At 36.5% G+C, this 18411-nt stretch overlaps 1 protein-coding gene across 5 annotated transcripts; it reads right to left on the bottom strand.

The window, feature by feature from the left end:
* Positions 1-8203: 8203 nt before the first annotated feature.
* Positions 8204-16213, bottom strand: LOC115698246 (uncharacterized ATP-dependent helicase C29A10.10c). Of its 5 annotated transcripts, none has more exons than XR_009685338.1 (9): positions 16031-16213; positions 13499-14944; positions 12433-12621; positions 12042-12137; positions 11783-11945; positions 11494-11626; positions 9656-11422; positions 8615-9458; positions 8204-8466 (listed from the first exon to the last, which is right to left on the bottom strand). XR_009685338.1 is itself a non-coding variant. In XM_030625473.2 (9 exons), exons 2-9 carry the CDS (start codon positions 14874-14876, stop codon positions 9027-9029), a joined length of 4062 nt encoding a protein of 1353 aa, XP_030481333.1. In that variant the 5' UTR covers positions 14877-14944; positions 15882-16022; the 3' UTR covers positions 8204-9026. The 5 variants fall into 5 exon arrangements, 2 of the variants coding, with proteins under 2 accessions (XP_030481333.1, XP_030481310.1); XR_004008081.2 differs by lacking the exon at positions 16031-16213 and adding an exon at positions 15882-16022 and having other exon boundaries at positions 8204-8500; XR_004008080.2 differs by lacking the exon at positions 16031-16213 and adding an exon at positions 15882-16022.
* Between the last annotated feature and the right edge of the window lie 2198 nt (positions 16214-18411).

Here is an 18411-nt window from a genome sequence, read left to right as displayed (position 1 = left end):
TAATTTAATTGTACTACACAGGTTCTTTGACTTGTTTGTTACCAGCTTACCCATAGGAATAGCCCATACTTACATCTTGTTAATTCAATAGTGTAATTGAGTGTGAGCGTTAATCATAAATATAGAATCTATAGCTTCTATATCTATTTAGAAGTGAAACGATAATTTCCTTAGAGCTTGGCTAAAACGATATAAATGGAAGAGATCTTATTTCAGTAATTATATAATCGAAAGGTAAAACGGTAAATTGTCCTACTCAATGTAAACCGCCTATAAATTTCGGGAACTACTTATTGGGAGCTTGGTTACATAGACCCATGGTCCCCACATTATTTGAAATAATATTTATTTGTAGACTCAATTAATTGATTTATTAATCAATTATAATTCTAAAGAAGACTATGTCTTATTTAAGAATTTCACTAAGCAAGGGCATATTTGAGAAGAAAAGAGTTGTAAAGGTTTATTTGTTAATTAAGATACTTTGTGGATCTAACTAATAAATATATTTAAATAGTAATTTTGTTTAATAATTAATTATAATTATTAAATAGATAAAATTAGCATTTAAATAATTAGAATAGAAAATTTTTATTTTCAAAAAAAGATAAAGAAGTTTCATTTAACGAAAGAAAGTGGCAAAAATGAAACTCGTGGGCCACAATAGTTCACTTCGGCCAAGGGTAGATTTTTAGGGCCACTACTCATTCTGCTCTAAAACCCTAAACCTAGAGAGACTATTAAAGGAACATAAAGGCTTTGATTCACTAACTCTCTCTTTCATCTATTAAAACCTAGAAAAATTGAATTAGAGAAAAGCTTTTTCTTTCCTTTAGAAAATTTCAACTCTCTCTCTCTCTCTCTCTCTCTCTCTCTCTCTCTCTCTCTCTCTCTCTCTCTCTCTCTCTCTCTCTCTCTCTCTCTCTCTCTCTCTCTCTCTCTCTCTCTCTCTCTCTCAAATTTGTGTGCTTAATGATTGAGATATTTCTCTCACAATTCAAGGCAATACTTAAATTAGTGTGGGAGACTATGCAGAAGGTGTTTTGGCAATTCAAAGGAGCATCCAGGTTCAATACTGGTTACTATTTTGCGACAAAAAGGAATAAGGGTTAGAGTACTGAGCAGAATGAGTCATATTGTTTTTGTTGAAATCAATATAAGGTTTTCTGAACTTTTACATGTTTAATTATCATTTTACAGTTTTTATATTTAGGATATTATATTATAATATTTATAATCAACATACATTATTAGTAAATTAAGATCCTAGTAAAATAAGTTCTAACACAAATATTGAACTATATTGATATAAGGTGATGCACTTTAGACTGAAGAATGTTGGTGCTACATATCAAAGACTAGTCAACCATATGTTCCATGAGTTAATCAGGAATAATATGAAAGTCTATGTCAATGACATGTTGGTTAAATCAAAGAAATCTCAAAACCCATTAATGATTTGGAAGAATGCTTCAACATCCTACAAACTTACAAGATGAAGCTTAACCCCCTAAAGTGTGCTTTCAGCGTCCAATCAGGAAAGGTTCTTGGATTCATAGTTAATTCAAGAGAAATTGATGCAAATCCAAAAAAAATCAAGACATTGCAAGACATGAAGTCACTATTGTGAGTAAAAGACGTGCAAAGCCTTACTAGACAAATCGCTGCACTAAGCTGATTTATCTCCAAGTCTATTGACAAGTGACTTCCCTTCTTCAATCTTCTAAGAGGAAGTAACAAAAGGTTTGAATGGACCAATGATTGCGAGCAAGCCTTCGAAGCTCTAAAACATCATTTATTCAAACCACAGATCTTATCAAAACCAGTAGATAGTGAAGAATTATTGATCTACATGGCTATCACTGAGCATTTAGCCAATGCTGCTCTGGTGCGTGAGGATGAAGGGACACAACATCTGGTGTACTACTTCAGCAAGCGTCTCATTGGGGCCGAGTCTAGGTATCCGCCCATTGAGAAGTTGGCTTACTATTTAGTATTGGCCTCCAAAAAACTAAGGCCATACATTCAAGCCTATCCAATCAAAGTATTGACTAGCCAACCATTCAGGCAAGTTCTAATGAAGCCAGTAGCGTTAGGACGTCTACTCAAATGGGAAGTAGAGCTTGGTCAGTTTGAAATCTCCTATCAGCCTCACACAACAATCAAAGGCCAAGCACTAGCTAATTTCATTGTTGAATGCAGTGGCATCAAAGAAGACGACCCCATGGTCCATGAAGACCAGAACCACGTGCCTGAGACTATAGTTAAGGAAAGTTTTGGACCTTATTGGAAGCTTTACGTAGATGTATCCTCTAATGAGCATGGCTCTGGTGCAGGTCTCATCCTCGTAAATCCTGAAGGACTTCTCACTCATTGTGCATTGCAGTTTAAATTTACCGCAAAGAATAATGAAGCGGAGTATGAAGCACTCATAGCAGGACTTTAATTGGCACTAGTCATGAAAGCTAAATCATCGGAGATCTATAGTGACTCTTAGCTTGTTGTCAATCAAATTCTTGGCGAATACCAAGCCCGAGGGCCCAAAATGATAGCATACTTGAGGAAAGCTAAGGATCTGTTAGCGTAGCTAAAGCAATACTCCATTCAGTAAGCACCACATGAGGAAAATGAAAATGCAAATTCCCTAGCTAAACTAGCTAGTACAACGGACTCCGACATTCTAAACATAGTTCCTATTAAATACCTTACTCAACCAAGCATCAGTGAAGACTTAGAGTCTATTCTCATGATCAACAGTAGTCCATCATGGATGACCTCGATTGATCAATACTTAGAACAATGTATTCTTCTAAAAGACCAGAACAAAGCTAAGAAACTGATAAGAAAAAAAGATTACTTTATCATCATGGATGGAGTGATGTATAGAAGAAGCTACTCAGTGCCTCTTTTAAGGTGTGTCATGAAAGAAAAAGCAAAGCTACTCATGGTCGAGGTACATGAAGGTTTTTGTGGCAACCACGTTTGAGGAAAAGCCTCTCGAAAAAGATATTGAGGTAGGGGTACTTTTGGCCAACAATGGTCGAAGATTCAATGGACTATGTCAAAAGGTGTGAAAAGTGCAAAAGATTCTCCAAAAATACCCAGGACTACCCTAAACGAGCTCAAGAGTATGCAAAGTCCCTGGACATTCACCGTCCGGGGAATCAATCTCATAGACTCCCTATCTAAGGGAAAAGACGGAGTCCAATATGCGGTAGTGGTAGTGGACTATTTCACCAAATGGAATGAAGTAGAGCCCTTAGCCACTATAACATCGAAGAAAGTTCTCAACTTCGTAGTCAAGAATATCATCTGTTGTTACAGACTTCCACAAAAAATAGTGTCAGACAATATAATACAGTCTGACAACGAACTTCTTATTGATTTATGTGAAAGACACAGAATCATTAAAAGTTTTTCAGCAGTCACTTACCCACAAGCAAATGGGCAAGTAGAATTTGTTAATCAAACTCTTAAAGATACGCTAGAGAATCGCCTGGAGTAAGCTAAAGGAAATTGGCTCAATGAATTACCCAAAGTGTTATGGTCTTATCGCACTACAAAAAAAAATAGCAACTAATCACACTCCTTTTACTTCGACTTGCAGGTATGAAGCAGTGATACTTGTAGAGCTCACACCACCGTCTCACTGAAGACTCACTTATGATCAACACGTCAATCACCAATTATTGGTTGAGTATCTAGACGAAATTGAAAAAATCAGAGAGAAATATGAGCTCACAAAGGTCGTGTATCAACAAAGGATCGCTCGACACTACAACTCCAAGTTTAAAGATAGGAAATTTAAGCATGGAGATATGGTGTTACGACGAGTATTCCTAAATACAAAAGATGCAGTAGCAGGAGTACTCGGACCTTTTGGGAAGGAACATATGTCATCATTGAAGCACTAGAACCTAGGACGTACAAGTTGGCCTGCTATGACTGCCACTTGAATCCAGTGCCCGTACCAAGGTACTTGAACGGGTTGCATCTAAGACGATACTGCTAATAAAGTAGTTGTCTCCAAAACAACTCGCTTCACAATGAGATTCATTTTACCACAAGCAAGTGCATCGATCACCTCTTGAATCGACTAGATGCAGCAAAGTCATCTCTAGGTCAAGAGGTCCATCGCCAAGTTATGGCCCCTACACTTTTAGTCGAGCTAGGCATCAGTGTAGTAGGGATCAACTCGGCTATTTTTGATGAAAGTGCAAGTTTGTGAACACTTTTTTTCAATTTAGGTAATGATTTAATTTTTGAAGGATAAAAAATGTTGAAAAAAATAATTTTGGTACTTCGTTGTTATTAATCAATTATAGCTCACAGACCTAACAACGCTCTCAAGCACTGAGTAAAGCTTGTAGAGTTAGTCTTGAGGTAACTTCGGTTATTTCTTTAGTGAGTTAAACACTGCCAACCCACAAATCTCCATATAAGTGGACAAGTGCTCAACATGTAAAACCTCCTCAAGATTCATGATCAAGAAAGCCCAACAGGATTTGATATGGCAAGTGACCAATGAAGATACTTCTTTGATCACTTAGGGGCATATACACCCTAGTAAATATGAGCTAGGTGTTACATGGGCATTCAAAGTTTTTTGCACAAATGAGTAGTACTTTCATGGGAATGACACGTTATAAAATATTGACGTTACTCCCAGTAATTGAGTTTCTCAAGACATGACATACTGTGCAAGTGTTAAAGTTCATACGGTAACTGATAAAGTAAAACCAAAAAAACAAAAATTATTGGACTATAGTCTAGATTCAATTGGAATTTATTTCTAATTAAATTGGAACAAAATTTGATTTTTACTACGGCATATCCACACTAAAAGGCCACCTGAGAGGACCAACTAACACACTAAAGCTAAATACTAATTAAAAAAGGAGTAAGACAACCTCCTCAAAAAACTAGCAGCTATCTAGTTTTGGAATAGCTCCTCAACTTTTGTTGCATTCTCTTCTAGTACATCTTCAAGTGCAGCCAATTTTGGGTGCTCTAGATTGTAGCCTTTGACTCCTGATGCATCTCCGATATCTGGGACGTCACCATTCAACTCAAAGTTGACGTCACGAAGAATTGCCTCATTTGTCCACCGCTCGCATTGGCTCGAAAAGAATGTGATCTTCTCTTCATCAAAGGTTTCCCAATTAAAGCCAGCAACTCCTCCATTGGCTGACCAAGAGTTGTAAATGGCATCAAAGAAATATCCCTTGTAAAGGGAAACATCTGCATCTGCCTTTGCCTCTAGGGCTGCCATTTGGCCCTCAAGACAACGAACTTGACCTTCCGATTCAGCAACACTTAAGGTCTTTTTGTCAAGGGACTTGCGAAGGGACTCTTCTACTTCACAAGATTTCATTCTCAAAGTTGTGAGCTCTTTTTTCAAGATCTTTTCACGGTCCTTGGCAAGATCTGTAGCACCTCAAAGATCTGAGACACTAGTTTCAAGCTCATTGACTATGCTCTCTAAGTCAGTGACCTTGGCCTCCACAACAGAAGCTCTTCACTTGGCGAATGACAATTTCTCTGCAAGCTCAGCCACTCTCTTATGCTCGTTGTCCATAGAATAAGCGAAACCCACACAAGCGTGCAAGTGAAAAAATAAGGTCAAAAAATGACTTTGACTAAACAAGAGAAGTAAAAGTAGGATAAGATACTCACCCCAAAGATTTCACTAAAACCCTTATGGGAAATAACATGAGGAGGCTTGATAGACACCAACTTCCCCAAGGGTTTACTCTCTTCCTTAGAAGTAATCAAAGCCTCTCCAGATGCTAACAATAGTGTGCCTTGTGCACGCAGGTTGGCCACAACCTCCGACTAATGAGAGATCGGCTCAGCCATATCCATCTCTCCCAGAAAAATGACCATCGAAGAAGTAGAAGGCTCATCTTCAATTTAATGACTTCTCTTTTCCTTTGAACGAATCCCTTACTAGAGAAGAATTCTTAGTCACAACAACTTTTCCCTTCTTCCTAGACCTCCTCAGATGAGCAAGAGAAGCAGTAGGAATGGTTTGCACGACCTCTCGAGTGGGAGGTTCGTCAGTCCTGGTTACAGGTTTCTTTCTCTTAGAGCAGGAAGCCATGGTAGCAAGGAAACTCATCTTATTTGCAAAACATCAACACCCTGGTGATTTCCCAACTCGCTCGGGCACACAAGCTTTAGTGTGACTCGAAGGTTCAACTTTGGCTTCATCACTAGAACCAACTCCACCATCTTCTGACATCACTTCAGACCCAATGGAAGTGCCACTCAGCCCACTTTCTTCATCTTCCAAGGGCATTGTCCAAGAATCATCAGCAAAGCGAGCATCAACATACACTCACTGGCAAGTTGCTATAAACCCTACGCGACGGATGTTGTCATCAGTGAACAACATCTTGCCATCTCTCTCCCGTAAATCAATGTCAGTTAGCATGGCATTTGCTCTCCGCTTCATGTCAATCAGTGGAGCAAGTCTTTTAAAAGGGCCAACCTTTTGGAAGGTAAAATGTCTTGAAGGGATGATGAGAATGTAGAAATACTCTTTATGGTAAAGTCCACAGTTACTCTTAGTGATGTTGTCAATGTACACACTAAATTGATGGAGATGGTAGAATCCTTTTTCTTTGTGGGTGGAAATCCTTTTCAGATCACACAAAAAATTGACCTTAAGAGGAGTCAGAATAGGCCAATTCTGTAGACGATAAAAGATGAAGAATGTCGACAGAATTAGGTAACTTTTCAAATTCATCTAATAAGGACATACCCCAAAGTAATAGCGATCAACACATACCACGACTGTAGAGGAAAGAATGCACTCGTGTTCATGTGAAACCTCGACCAAGCACTACAATAGGGATTTCAAGAACCAATGGGACACCAGATTTTGGGTTCTGACAACAGTTTCGGGTGGAGAATACTCATCTCGAATCAGTTCTACTTGGTGCTTAGTGATTGAACTAAATACAAGAGGCCTTAGCTCAAATTCAAGATCTCTTAGATCTTTCCTTTTAATGGCAGTAGTGAGTAACCCAATTGCCATAACTTTCCCCCCATGGGCCTTATCTAGATTCTTAGACTTTGGCATAGTGAACTTTGCACGGATGAATTGCGTCGTGTGTAGGTCATAGTCCTCGAGTTATCTTCTAGTTCTTCTCACACGAGGCATTTTTGCTTCCAACCCAAATCTCCTCAACTTGAACCAGCTGAACATCAACTTAATTTAGCTCAAAATAGTTCCTTTCAGACAAATTGCACCTTCTAGGAAGGTAGAATTTCAACTCAAACAGCTGACATGAAAATCGCATATTTGATTTTCGGAGGGCTTATTAATGGAGTTTAAGGATTCCCAATAAGATCTAGAATCCTTAAACTAAGCTTTACAAAAGGAGAAGGAGAAAAAAAATTGAAAAAAAAAATGAAAATTTTGAATTTTTACCTGAAATTGAAAAACACTTAAAGAATTAATAGAAGTTGAATTCTCAAACTCTATTTATGGCAATTGATCTCCTCTTCATCAATAGGAGTTTGAAGCAATGGGAAAGGTGATTAGAGGAGTATTCTATTTATGGCAATTGATCTCCTCTTCTCCTAAGCCAATAAGGAGTAAATTTAAATTTAAATTTAAAAAGAAAGATGAGAGAGAGAGAGAGAGAAAAAAAGACTATTATCTTTTCTTTTTCTCTCTTTCCTTTTAGCTTTAAATTTCGAATTCCCTATTTCAACTGAGAACACAATTTTTGAAATCCCTAATTGCACTAGGAGTCGTTGAAGAACAGAAAACAGTTGTTGAGATTGTCAAAATTAATGCCCACCTTGTAGTTTCAAGAGAAACGAGCTTAATTCTCGTCATCAAGTCAACCTCACACAAGTATAAAGTTGATTTAGGGGGAAAATCTTTACCCAGAAATTGACCCTAGTCACATAGACAACCCGGTTGGATCGGGTCGAATACAACCCGGTTGGATCGGGTCGGGTCAGACCCAGCTAAACTTCTGAAGTAATCGGGGCGGGGCAATGACTTCTCGGGTCGGGGCACACCCGCCCCATTTGCCATTCCTGACTAGATTTGAGTATCTTGAGAAAAATAAAAAATAAAATAAAATAAAAACATTTCGAGTAATAGGGAATTATTGCTTTGCTGCCATGTTATACTTACAGACAAGTCTATACCACTTAAACATTTAAACAAACAAACATCAAAAATCCACCAAAATTTTACATTTCCATTTTTCATTCATTGACATGTAACAATAATTATTCATGTTCAAAAAAATTTACACTGCACCTATGCATTTGTGATGTCAATTTTCTAACTGGAAGTGCCAACAACAAAAAAGAAAAAGAAGAAAAAAAACAAAGTTAGCGGTGTATACTTGTTAGAACAGCTAAGTGAGTAGCCACCAAACATTGGCCGAATTTCCTTCATTAAAACTTTGCAGCTTGTTGATACCACCAATAAGATTCCTGGACAAATGGTATTCAACCTGTGAGATGTAAACTGAAACGGACTCGTCCAGTTACAAAGAAGTTGGTCGATCGCAACATGCAAGTGTTCTATGAAAGTGCAATAAATTTCTGAGACCATTTTTAAAAAAAAAAATTATAAGAATACCTTCACAAGCCTGTAAGCTGGAGGACCAAATGGAAAGTGGTTATGTTTTTTCACCACCAAACAAGCATCAAAAGCCGCCTCTGGTGAGAGAAATTGTAGGAGTTGATTCAACTAAACAAATCTTTCTGCAATTTCATCCAACTTCCACTCTCAACCAGACCGCCCTCTCTTCCAATTCCTTTTCTTTTCTTTCCCTTTTATTCATATGTTCACCTGCAATTTTAATCAGCATGAAGTCCGATACGGAAGTGTCTCTAATTGAATGCTTCAAACTCTTGGGACCAGCATGCAGAGCGCTAATGCCCAAAGGGCTTACTGGCAGAGCACCAAGTGTACCATCCAAGATCAGGAAAATAAAAAATGTCATGAAGCTCCTAGAAGCACAACAGAATTAATAGACAACCATCTTTAACTACATCTCTCTCTTTGCCACAGCCCCAGAAGAACTTTGCTTCTTTTGAATACCATATTGCCAGGCATCCCTAGATTTATCACCTGCTGACTGATCAAAGTCGTCCAAGGAATTATCAAACTGTGGTTTAAAGTGCCTGTAACTTCCATTCCTAGATATTACTGAGGCACTTGACTTCTCTTCATCTTCAGATGGTGTGCCTGACCTAGACTCCATATGCATATCAAATGATTTATGTCTTGGTCCAGAAGACCTTAAACCCCTCATATTTGGTAGCATCTTTCCTGGCATGGGATTGTAAGAAGGTCCCTTCAGTGCCAAAATATCTTTGGGGATAGAGTCCATGTCCATGTAACAGTTCCGGGCTTTGGCATCAGCAATCAATGCACCCCAGTCATCAGAATGTGTTAAAGCATTTGCATTTCCCATGACCTGTAAACACATATTTAGTTTTAGGGAAAACTATATATATAAAGAAATAAAATTGTTCATAATAAAGCATATAAATCAGTGTTATAAAGTTACCAGGTGCACAATCATAAAAGGAGTAACACAACAATATGCTTTTTTTTTGATGGAACACAACAATGCTTTAAACCAAAATAGAAAGGTGAAAATGGAAACCTTACCCAAAGAGCTCTTCTTGCACGAGTGAGAGCGACATTCATTCGACGGATGTCTGCAACAAAGCCAACCCCGTGGCTTGAAGCACGCACACATGACATTATAATCACATCACGTTCTTGGCCCTGGAAAGCATCTACAGTATTTATATATATGTCCTTTCCTTCTTCTGAATTCAGAACTTCCCCAAACACACGTTGAAGACATTTTAACTGCAGCTTGTATGGCGTGATTATGCCAACTGTGACTTTACCAACTCCAAAAGATTTCACAGTTTTCTGAAGATGCTCATACATCCGAAGGCAAATTTGTGCTTCATGTGTGTTTTCATAAGAAGCAGATCCACCTCTGTGTGATTCCCGCCCATGAGTAATGTCAAAAAAGATGTAAGGCTGAAGTAAACGGTCCTTATAGTAAACCTCATCAGGTAAATTAGCCACACTCTCACTGTCTGTAAGGCGTCCTTGGTAGAAGTACCTTGAAGGGAAATCACGGATTTGAGGATGCATCCTGTACTGAACAGATAACAACATTGTGGGACATCCTGCTAGCTGGAATCTTTCGAAAAGACTTCTACTGTATAGCAAAGTTCCAGCTGCCTTGCTAATAACGGTTGCAGGGAGCTGTTGAGGATCCCCAACAAGTACACATCTTGCAGCACCAAGAGAAAGAGGAGGAAGAATTGCCACTTCACTTGCTTGAGCTGCCTCATCTATCACCACCATATCAAACCCATGAGTAAGACGAGAAAACAATTTTCGACCACTGCTCGAGACAGTAGTAAAAACAACCTCAGCCTCATTTGCAAAACTTGCCTCTAGATTAGCACGTGCTTCTTCCAAATTGAAGTTGCTGCCAGGACGGAACTTCCCTTCTAATATGACAAGGCGAGACAATTCAACTAAAATTTTATCTCTGCCTTCAACTGCTGCTGCAAGGCTCTGGAGCAATGCATCACGATTCTGATCCCTGGCTACGAGAACATCAGGATCAACACCAACTGACCCTTGGGAACGAACAGCAGCAGCTGCAACAGTAAGTTCTCTTTGTAGATTAGTTATCTGTGCAGCAAACTGAGCTTCACGGCTTCTTAATTGGTGCATCCATCCATAGACTTCCTCTCGACTCTTGACCAAAAGTTGTTCAGTTCTCCGCTCAACAGAGACAGCCTGAGCAGCTCGTGTCTGTGAATCAACCCCAACCCGCGCCACATCAGGCCGATAAACCTTCATCTCACCATCGATGAATCCACGGTCAAGGACACGAGCAAGAAGCTCATCAGTTGCAGCATTAGATGGGGCACAAACTAACATCCTAGGCTTGGGGCAGAGCTTTGGAAGGGTACGAAAGAGATTCTGATCCATATTTAGAAGAACCTCATCAATCGATCCCACAGTCACATGGTCAGAGCTGCTTTCGTTCCCCTGCTTATAGCTCTCTGGTGCAAGTTTCTTGAGCAAAGAAGTGTAATAATGTTGATACTGGACAAGATGGATGACATTTAGCATTCCCCAGACAGTGTGTGTCTTACCTGTTCCAGGAGGTCCTTGGACAAGAGTAAAGGGCCACGGATCTTGCTTTTTTGTAATCCCACCAGTAGTACCAGCAGCTGTATGCGTTGCTGCCCACTGGATTGCTGCTAACTGGGGTCCATTGAAGGTCCTGTGCAAATGATCAACAAAGTTCTGCGTGAAACAGTCTGGCATGGCAGGGGTTTGCTGCTCATATTTTGGGAAATGTTCCGGACTAGGCTGAAGAATTGCAGCTTGCATCTGCACAAAAAGGTCAGTCAAATGTTGAAGAAAAACTTCAAGAACCAAAAGACGTTATAAATGACAGTCACCTGTGAATTCAGACGACGAAATGCATGAAGTGCAACGTACTCCCGCTGAGTAGTTGCAAGAGAACCAAGCACAGTTAAGTACCAAGTACTTTTAGGCAGCAGTTTTCTCACAATATGGTCATCATCATTTGAGCTGGAAAAATCAACCAAAAAGGATAGATGAAAAAAGTCAACACGATTGCTGAGAGAACAATATAAAAGTCACAACACCACCACAACAAAAAAAACAAAAGAAGAGCAAAAGATTGTGAAAAGGAGCAAAGAAAATAAGTTGCAAATCCTAAAATACCCATTAAAATCATGCGAGTCGCCGATGTAAAAGTGAAGGATAGCCCCTAGAGGATCACGAGTATCAAGAGGAATGTGTCGCCTAACAGTACCCGCCACACGTCCGCTGATTTCTAGATCTTCATCATCATCAGCAACAGAAGTGTTGCTACGCTTGGATCGAGCTAATTGACAAATAGGAATTATAATTAGGAAAACTTGACTAAAGGTCTACAATCTAATAATCAATGAATGGAAGAAATATATTGTCCAATATGTACCAGATCCAGGCCTGGGAGATGAAAGAATAGCTACATCTCCTTCCTTAAATGTCCATTTGCACTCATTTGATGGAAGGACAACTACATCATACCATCCTACAACAAAAAGACACATGCTTTGGTTAATTTAGCTAAAATAAAAGCCCAAATCACATTAAATGCATTTAATATTGCATGCCACCGCGGCAGAAACATTTTCCAAAAAATACAGGTTTCATGTAATAATATTCCATCATGCTTAGAGCCTCATAAAAACAGTATGATCACAGCAAAGCAAATATAGCCTATATGCTTCAGCTGTAAACAAAGATATACTTTCAACCATTCAGTAATCGGGTGTACCATGGCATCAACCAACAGGAAAAAAAAGGACCTGTAGACTTTGCAGTACCTCTTTCTCTCCTTTCAATGCTCTTTACACGGACCATTACATGTGTATCTCTTGATATTGTTTCACTTAATTCCTCCCACGTGCTGTAAAGCTGTGCTCTGCATTCCTCAAACAGCAAAGGCTCAAATACTCTGACATACTCCTCCACAGATTCAAACCGACCAGGAACACATTGGAGGTCAGTCTCCCCTGAGAATAATAATTTCAACTCATAAAACAATCAATCAAAGAGAGATCACTAAATCCCCTTCCCCAACTAGAATAAGAATTTAACGATTATAAATAGAGATACATGAAATCATGCAATACTAAGGAACCAGATCACCAAAAGAATTCACAACAAAGGCAGTCCACATAAGCACAAAAGGAAGTTATATTAAACCTAAAAAAGCAATTGAACCAGTAATGAAAACTTTTCATTATAATAAGCTGGGGAGTGTTATAAATCATCAAATATTGTCACAGCACTAATCAAAATTCATCATGATGGCAAAAGTTTCTATCAAACATGCCCTGCCAATGGTTAGAGAACAAACTTTGAAAGGGTTATTCCAGCACTCCTGAGCAAAATATAATAAAATCTGATTGAAATAGCTAAAATAATTTCTTCAAAAAAAGGAAATAGTTAAAATACTAATTTGACCAAAAATATTTATATTTACTTGGGTAGAACACAATCATCACATAGTTGTTGTAGTCAAAACAATTTTACCAAAACTTCCTACTCTTTTAGGTAAAACACAAATCATCATAGCAATATATCAGATCAAAAACTCCACGCCCTTTAATCAATATACCATGAGATTGAGAGCATGACATTGACAATGCGAAAAAATGGTGACAAAAACTACATAGTGAAATTGAGATGTTACAGTAAAATCATGTTAGCTCAAATGCTCGATTTCACAGTATAATTTTCATTACCTTCGCTAGTTCTGTTGTCATTAAGATTTAGCATAAAAAAAAAACAAAACTTGTCACTGAAAATAGCCCAAAGTTTCCAAGTACGATGAAATATAAAGGCACCAGAGAACAAAATTATAACAAAAGATTGTACAAATCATACCTGGGTGATGCCAAAACTTTTCATTGGTGACCTCCCGTATAAGACGCTCTACTGATGTGTCTTGGTATGCATTACTCAAAGTTGTTTGCTTCTTGGCTGGCTGCGGCTTTTTGTTTCCAACTTTTGAGTCCATGGAATTATAACCTGAAAGCAATGGCTTCCTATTTGAACCCTGCAAATTCTTCGGTTGCCTTGTATCTGTAGGCTGCTTCCATGAACTCTGTCTAGGAACAGGTGGCAAGGCCTCCATAGCTGCATCACTGTCACCAGCAATTTGCTTCCTAGACTTAACAATCCCAGAATTGACATCACCGTTGGTTTCGTATTTTGATTCACTCGATTCCAAAGGATTTCCTTCTTCGCCACAAGAGGCGTCAACTTGTCTATGTTCTTTCAGTATTGATTGATTTTGCTTTTCTACAAAGCGCTCCACAGGTGGAGGAGCTGTACGGGTTTCCTTCACTGTTCTAGTTCCAATAGCTGAAGAGAAAGCTTGCCTTCGAGGCGTTGAAGATTTAATAGAACCAGCCTGCTTAACATCTTCCAAATTAAGAAACATGGTCTGCCTACTACGTTTCTTTCCCAACTTTGCTTCATGCTGCTGATCTATCTTCCTCTTCACCGGATTATTTGCACACTTAATTGCATGAATTGCTTCAATACCCTTAACTTCCCGTTGCTTTGGAATACAACCAGGCTCCTCTTGACAATCCACAGATACATCATCAGTTTTTAGACTCCCTTCTATGTTACGGCTGACTTTCCCACTTTCATCATTAGCAATTGGATCTACTTCTAAAGACAAATTTTTGATACTTTCATCCTTGGCAATTTCAGAATTTTTTACACAGGACGAACTACCATCAGCAGTAGCACCAGAAGCAACATGGTCCATTGCTCCAGACATTACCTGCTCTTGTGAAACTTTAACCTGTTTATCCATACGTCTACTTCTATATACTACGGCAGAACCCTCACCCTCAGCATCAGACCATTCTCCTTCTTCTCTTTCTGTTGGTGGAGCATCTGAACTACCAGAAACAGGTACTGCTTTCATATCCTCTTTATTTGACTTAGAAGTAGAGGGATTGTTGGAAATCTGATGTCTCATCTTCTGTTCAATACCCCCTTCAGGGCCATGGGCAGACCTGGGTCGAACAAAGGGTTGAAAACCAGATACAGATGATGCGTGAGAAAAAGAATTCTTGTTTGCATTTCCTTTGGCAGTAGCTGACACTGCTAACCTTTCCATAGTCTCGGGATTTGCAGATGGAAGGGCCTTCTGTGGCTGGAAACGTACGACCCCATCGCTGTCCTCATTGTTATCCTCGGAAGGGAGTTCGTTGAGATCAAATAAAAGCTTTCCTCGAGAACCCATCTCATATGTAAATACATACAAACTAAACTTCGTAACGAACAGTCCAACTCAGTGCCAACTAGCTCTTTCTGTCAAAAAATAATAAGGATAATAATAATAAAATTTCCAAAATTGCAAAGCAATAAATTTAAGTAAAAAAAAAATCTCATGAACCTGATTGAGAATAAGAAATTAAAAGAAAAAAGTATGAACTGGCACTAAGGGTTTATCAAACTAAAACAAGGTCTGTCAGATCACCGAGTAATACCATGAACTTCAAGTCATCAAGTAAAAGAACTTTTCGGGAATAAATTTAATTTTACTATGTATCCTGAATGATATAACACCATAGAATCAGTGATAAATCAAAGTAAAAAGGATATGGCATACATGTATGTAACTAAGAGGAATGATATTTGACCATTGCAACGGCACCAAATAGCACAATGCAGAGTAAGGCCCAATACAACTAAGAATATTAGTAGAGAAAACCCTAAAAGCAACATCAGTAAGCGTTATAATCCCTTAAAAAGACGATAAAGTAGATGAAAATATATTGCTAAGAACACCATCCACATAACACTATCATCACTAACAATTATTCAATCAATCCAATAAACAAAACTAGATCAAAAGCACAAACAACCCCTCATACCGTCCACAATTTCAATCCTCGCAACTAACCTAACATTCATTCTAGGGATTTCGACACACACACACACAATGAAAAGGAAAAAAAAATACTTCCATAAGGCTCCACAATCCAATCCTCGTAACACTAATTCATATGCCCAGTCCTCAAAACCACAATCCACACAAGTTCTACACAGATCGAACCCAAACTAACTTATTCAAATTCACGACACACAAAGTCATTCCAATAAGTTTAAGCATTAATCTATAATAGTCAAACGCCAAGATTAAATATTTTCTTCAATCTCATTATCCATATTCACTGATCTTTCTGTATGATAAAAAAAATTAAATAAATTTAGGGGAAAATACTGTAGCTAACGGAAAATTTACCTCTTTAAATAGCTTTCTCGTATAGAAAAATTAGAAGGTGAAGATATAAAATAATATTTGATTTAGAAGTTATAGGGTTGAGTTAAGAGAGAGAGAGAGCAAAGCCAGAGAGAAAGAACCTAAAATGAAGAAATAAGGGGCTTACTTACGGGTTTATATAGGAAATATCGAGCCACTCTCCCCGGCCGGGTTTTTCTCCGTTCGTCGGCCGGTCTAATTCATTAATGAAATCCCCAAAATACCCATCTTTCTAAATTGATTTGTTTAGAATTTGTGTGGGCAATGTCGGTAGTTTAATTTTTTTTTCTTTTTTTTAAGGATTTTTCACGAGTCGTGTGAATACGATAGTTTCTCTTTTATTAAAATAAAAAAAACAAAACAAAATAGTCATTTGCATTACACACGTATGAAGCTCGCACGTGAGAATCTTACGATCCAAACCTATGTTAGTGATGCCCACCTCACGTGCTTAAATTGGGATTGTATTTATTTTGTCATTTTTGTTTAGGTATTTTACTTTTACTTTTATTTTTTTAGGGGCTTTTACTTTTCGTTAATTACCAATTAGTCCATATTTTTAATAAATAATGGACGCTCATGGCACATAACAGGCTTTTTTACACCAAAAAAAAGTTATATTGATACGATAGTGTTCATTATTTTATTTACATCTTGTTTATTTTTAGAAAATTATAAAGAATAAGAAATGGTCTGTAACATTCGTGCATGTTTTTTATATGCCAATAATTAATTATTTTAAATTTTATTTTTTATATTATAAATTAGTAAACAATTCGCACTTCGCGTACAGTTATATTTTGTTTAATAATATATATTAAATTTCAAAATTTAATATTTTATTTTAACAATATAAGTAACTATTTTACTATTTTTTTAATTCAAAAATATAAAAAAAAAAATTATCATACAATTTCTTATTTAATAAATAAAAGAAATAAAGATTTATTTTCAAAAAAAAATAAAATTTGAAGAACATTTACACAAAATTGAGGTCTAAAAAATTAATTAATAAACCTATTAAAAAATGACCATATATATATGATCTCAAAATTGTTGTATCATTAATGTCTTGTAGTCGGGACTACGTTAATTCAAAATCGTTGTTATAACCGTATCTTGTCATTATATTCAAAATTATTATTGTCATCATTGTATTTCACTCCACTATTTATAAACGGACTACAAGAATCATATTTAGATTTTATTTTTTGACACAATATTTTTTTAATACTTTCATACGGGTTTTTTACACTATACACATATATATTATTTTTAATAATAAGAAGAAAAATATTTTTTTGGTTGCTACTTATCTTTTTTTTTTATTAGTTTAGAAAATTTATTTATTTATTTTAATAAATATTTTTTTTAATTGTTATTAATATTAATATTATTATTAATGATAATTATAATATTTTTTTTAGTTGCTACCTATTGTTATTTTAGTTAGTTAGAAATTTTTTTGAATTGGATACAAATAATTTTTTTAGTTAATTAATCAATTAATATTTATAAAAAGAATTAAAAATAAAAAATTAGATAGAACTATTTTAAGTGATTTTAAAGTGTTATTTTATTAATTTAAATGAGATATTTAAGGAGAAAATAGATAGAGTTATTTTGAGTGATTTTAGAGAGCCATGTCATTACCTCATACTTCTCTTTTATAATATGTATAAACAAAATACAAAATCAATACTAACGAAAGTAACTTTAAAAAAATAATATAGAAGTGGAAAACTATTTTTCTATACACATAAAATTAAAAAAAAAATGATAATAAGAGGTATATATACCAATAAGCAAAATAGTGAGAGGTATGAAGATTATATATATATATGGCGGTGAAAAAAATTAGAGGAATATATGATATATATATATATTGATTATAGTTTGAAAAAGAAAAAAAATGTGAGTAATTAATTGATGAGTGATATTTGAAAAAAAAAATTGGTTATTTATTTATTTTTAATAGTTATTATTTCTTTTTTGTTAATTGTGATATAAATATATATAAATTTATTTATTTAAAAAAAAGGTGATAAAAATAATAATAATAATTAAAAAATTAAGTTTTTGCAAATGTCAATAATTATTATAGAAAACTAATAAATATTTAACTGTAATAGTCTGCAATAGCAGAATGTAATTCTGTTACTGCAGAAAACAGTTTTGCAAAAACAAACCAGAACCAACAGAAATAAAAATAATTGCAGAAAATAAAATCACTTGACACAAGAGATTTGTACGTGGTATCAGTGTTCTTTTGAACACTCCTAGTCCACGAGGCACGCCCAGAGAAAGAAATCAATTAATAAAGTATCAACAATTACAAAGACAATTGACTTAAACAAGTTTAGACTCCCTCTAAATCTTTGCTGCAATCTTTTGTAATGCACTTCATGAATCTGATTTCAGAACCACCTTCAAACAACGAACTCCCTTCGTCTTTGAAGTGTGAGTGCTTACTTCCTCTTGAAGTAAGGCTTGAACAAGTCTTCTCCCGAAG

This window comes from Cannabis sativa, chromosome X (genome assembly GCF_029168945.1).
Source record: "Cannabis sativa cultivar Pink pepper isolate KNU-18-1 chromosome X, ASM2916894v1, whole genome shotgun sequence".
NCBI classification, from domain to species: domain Eukaryota; kingdom Viridiplantae; phylum Streptophyta; class Magnoliopsida; order Rosales; family Cannabaceae; genus Cannabis; species Cannabis sativa.
Note: the sequence above shows the minus strand (reverse complement) of the source record. Positions and strands in the feature narration are given on the sequence as shown.

Coding starts and splice junctions, on each gene's coding strand:
- LOC115698246 (XM_030625450.2), bottom strand. CDS start 14,876: ATGGGTTCTCGAGGAAAGCTTTTATTTGATCTCAACGAACTCCCTTCC. Junction 12,622..13,498: donor AAAGTTTTGGCATCACCCAG/GTATGATTTGTA, acceptor TATTATTCTCAG/GGGAGACTGACCTCCAATGT. Junction 12,138..12,432: donor CATTGAAAGGAGAGAAAGAG/GTACTGCAAAGT, acceptor TTTTTGTTGTAG/GATGGTATGATGTAGTTGTC.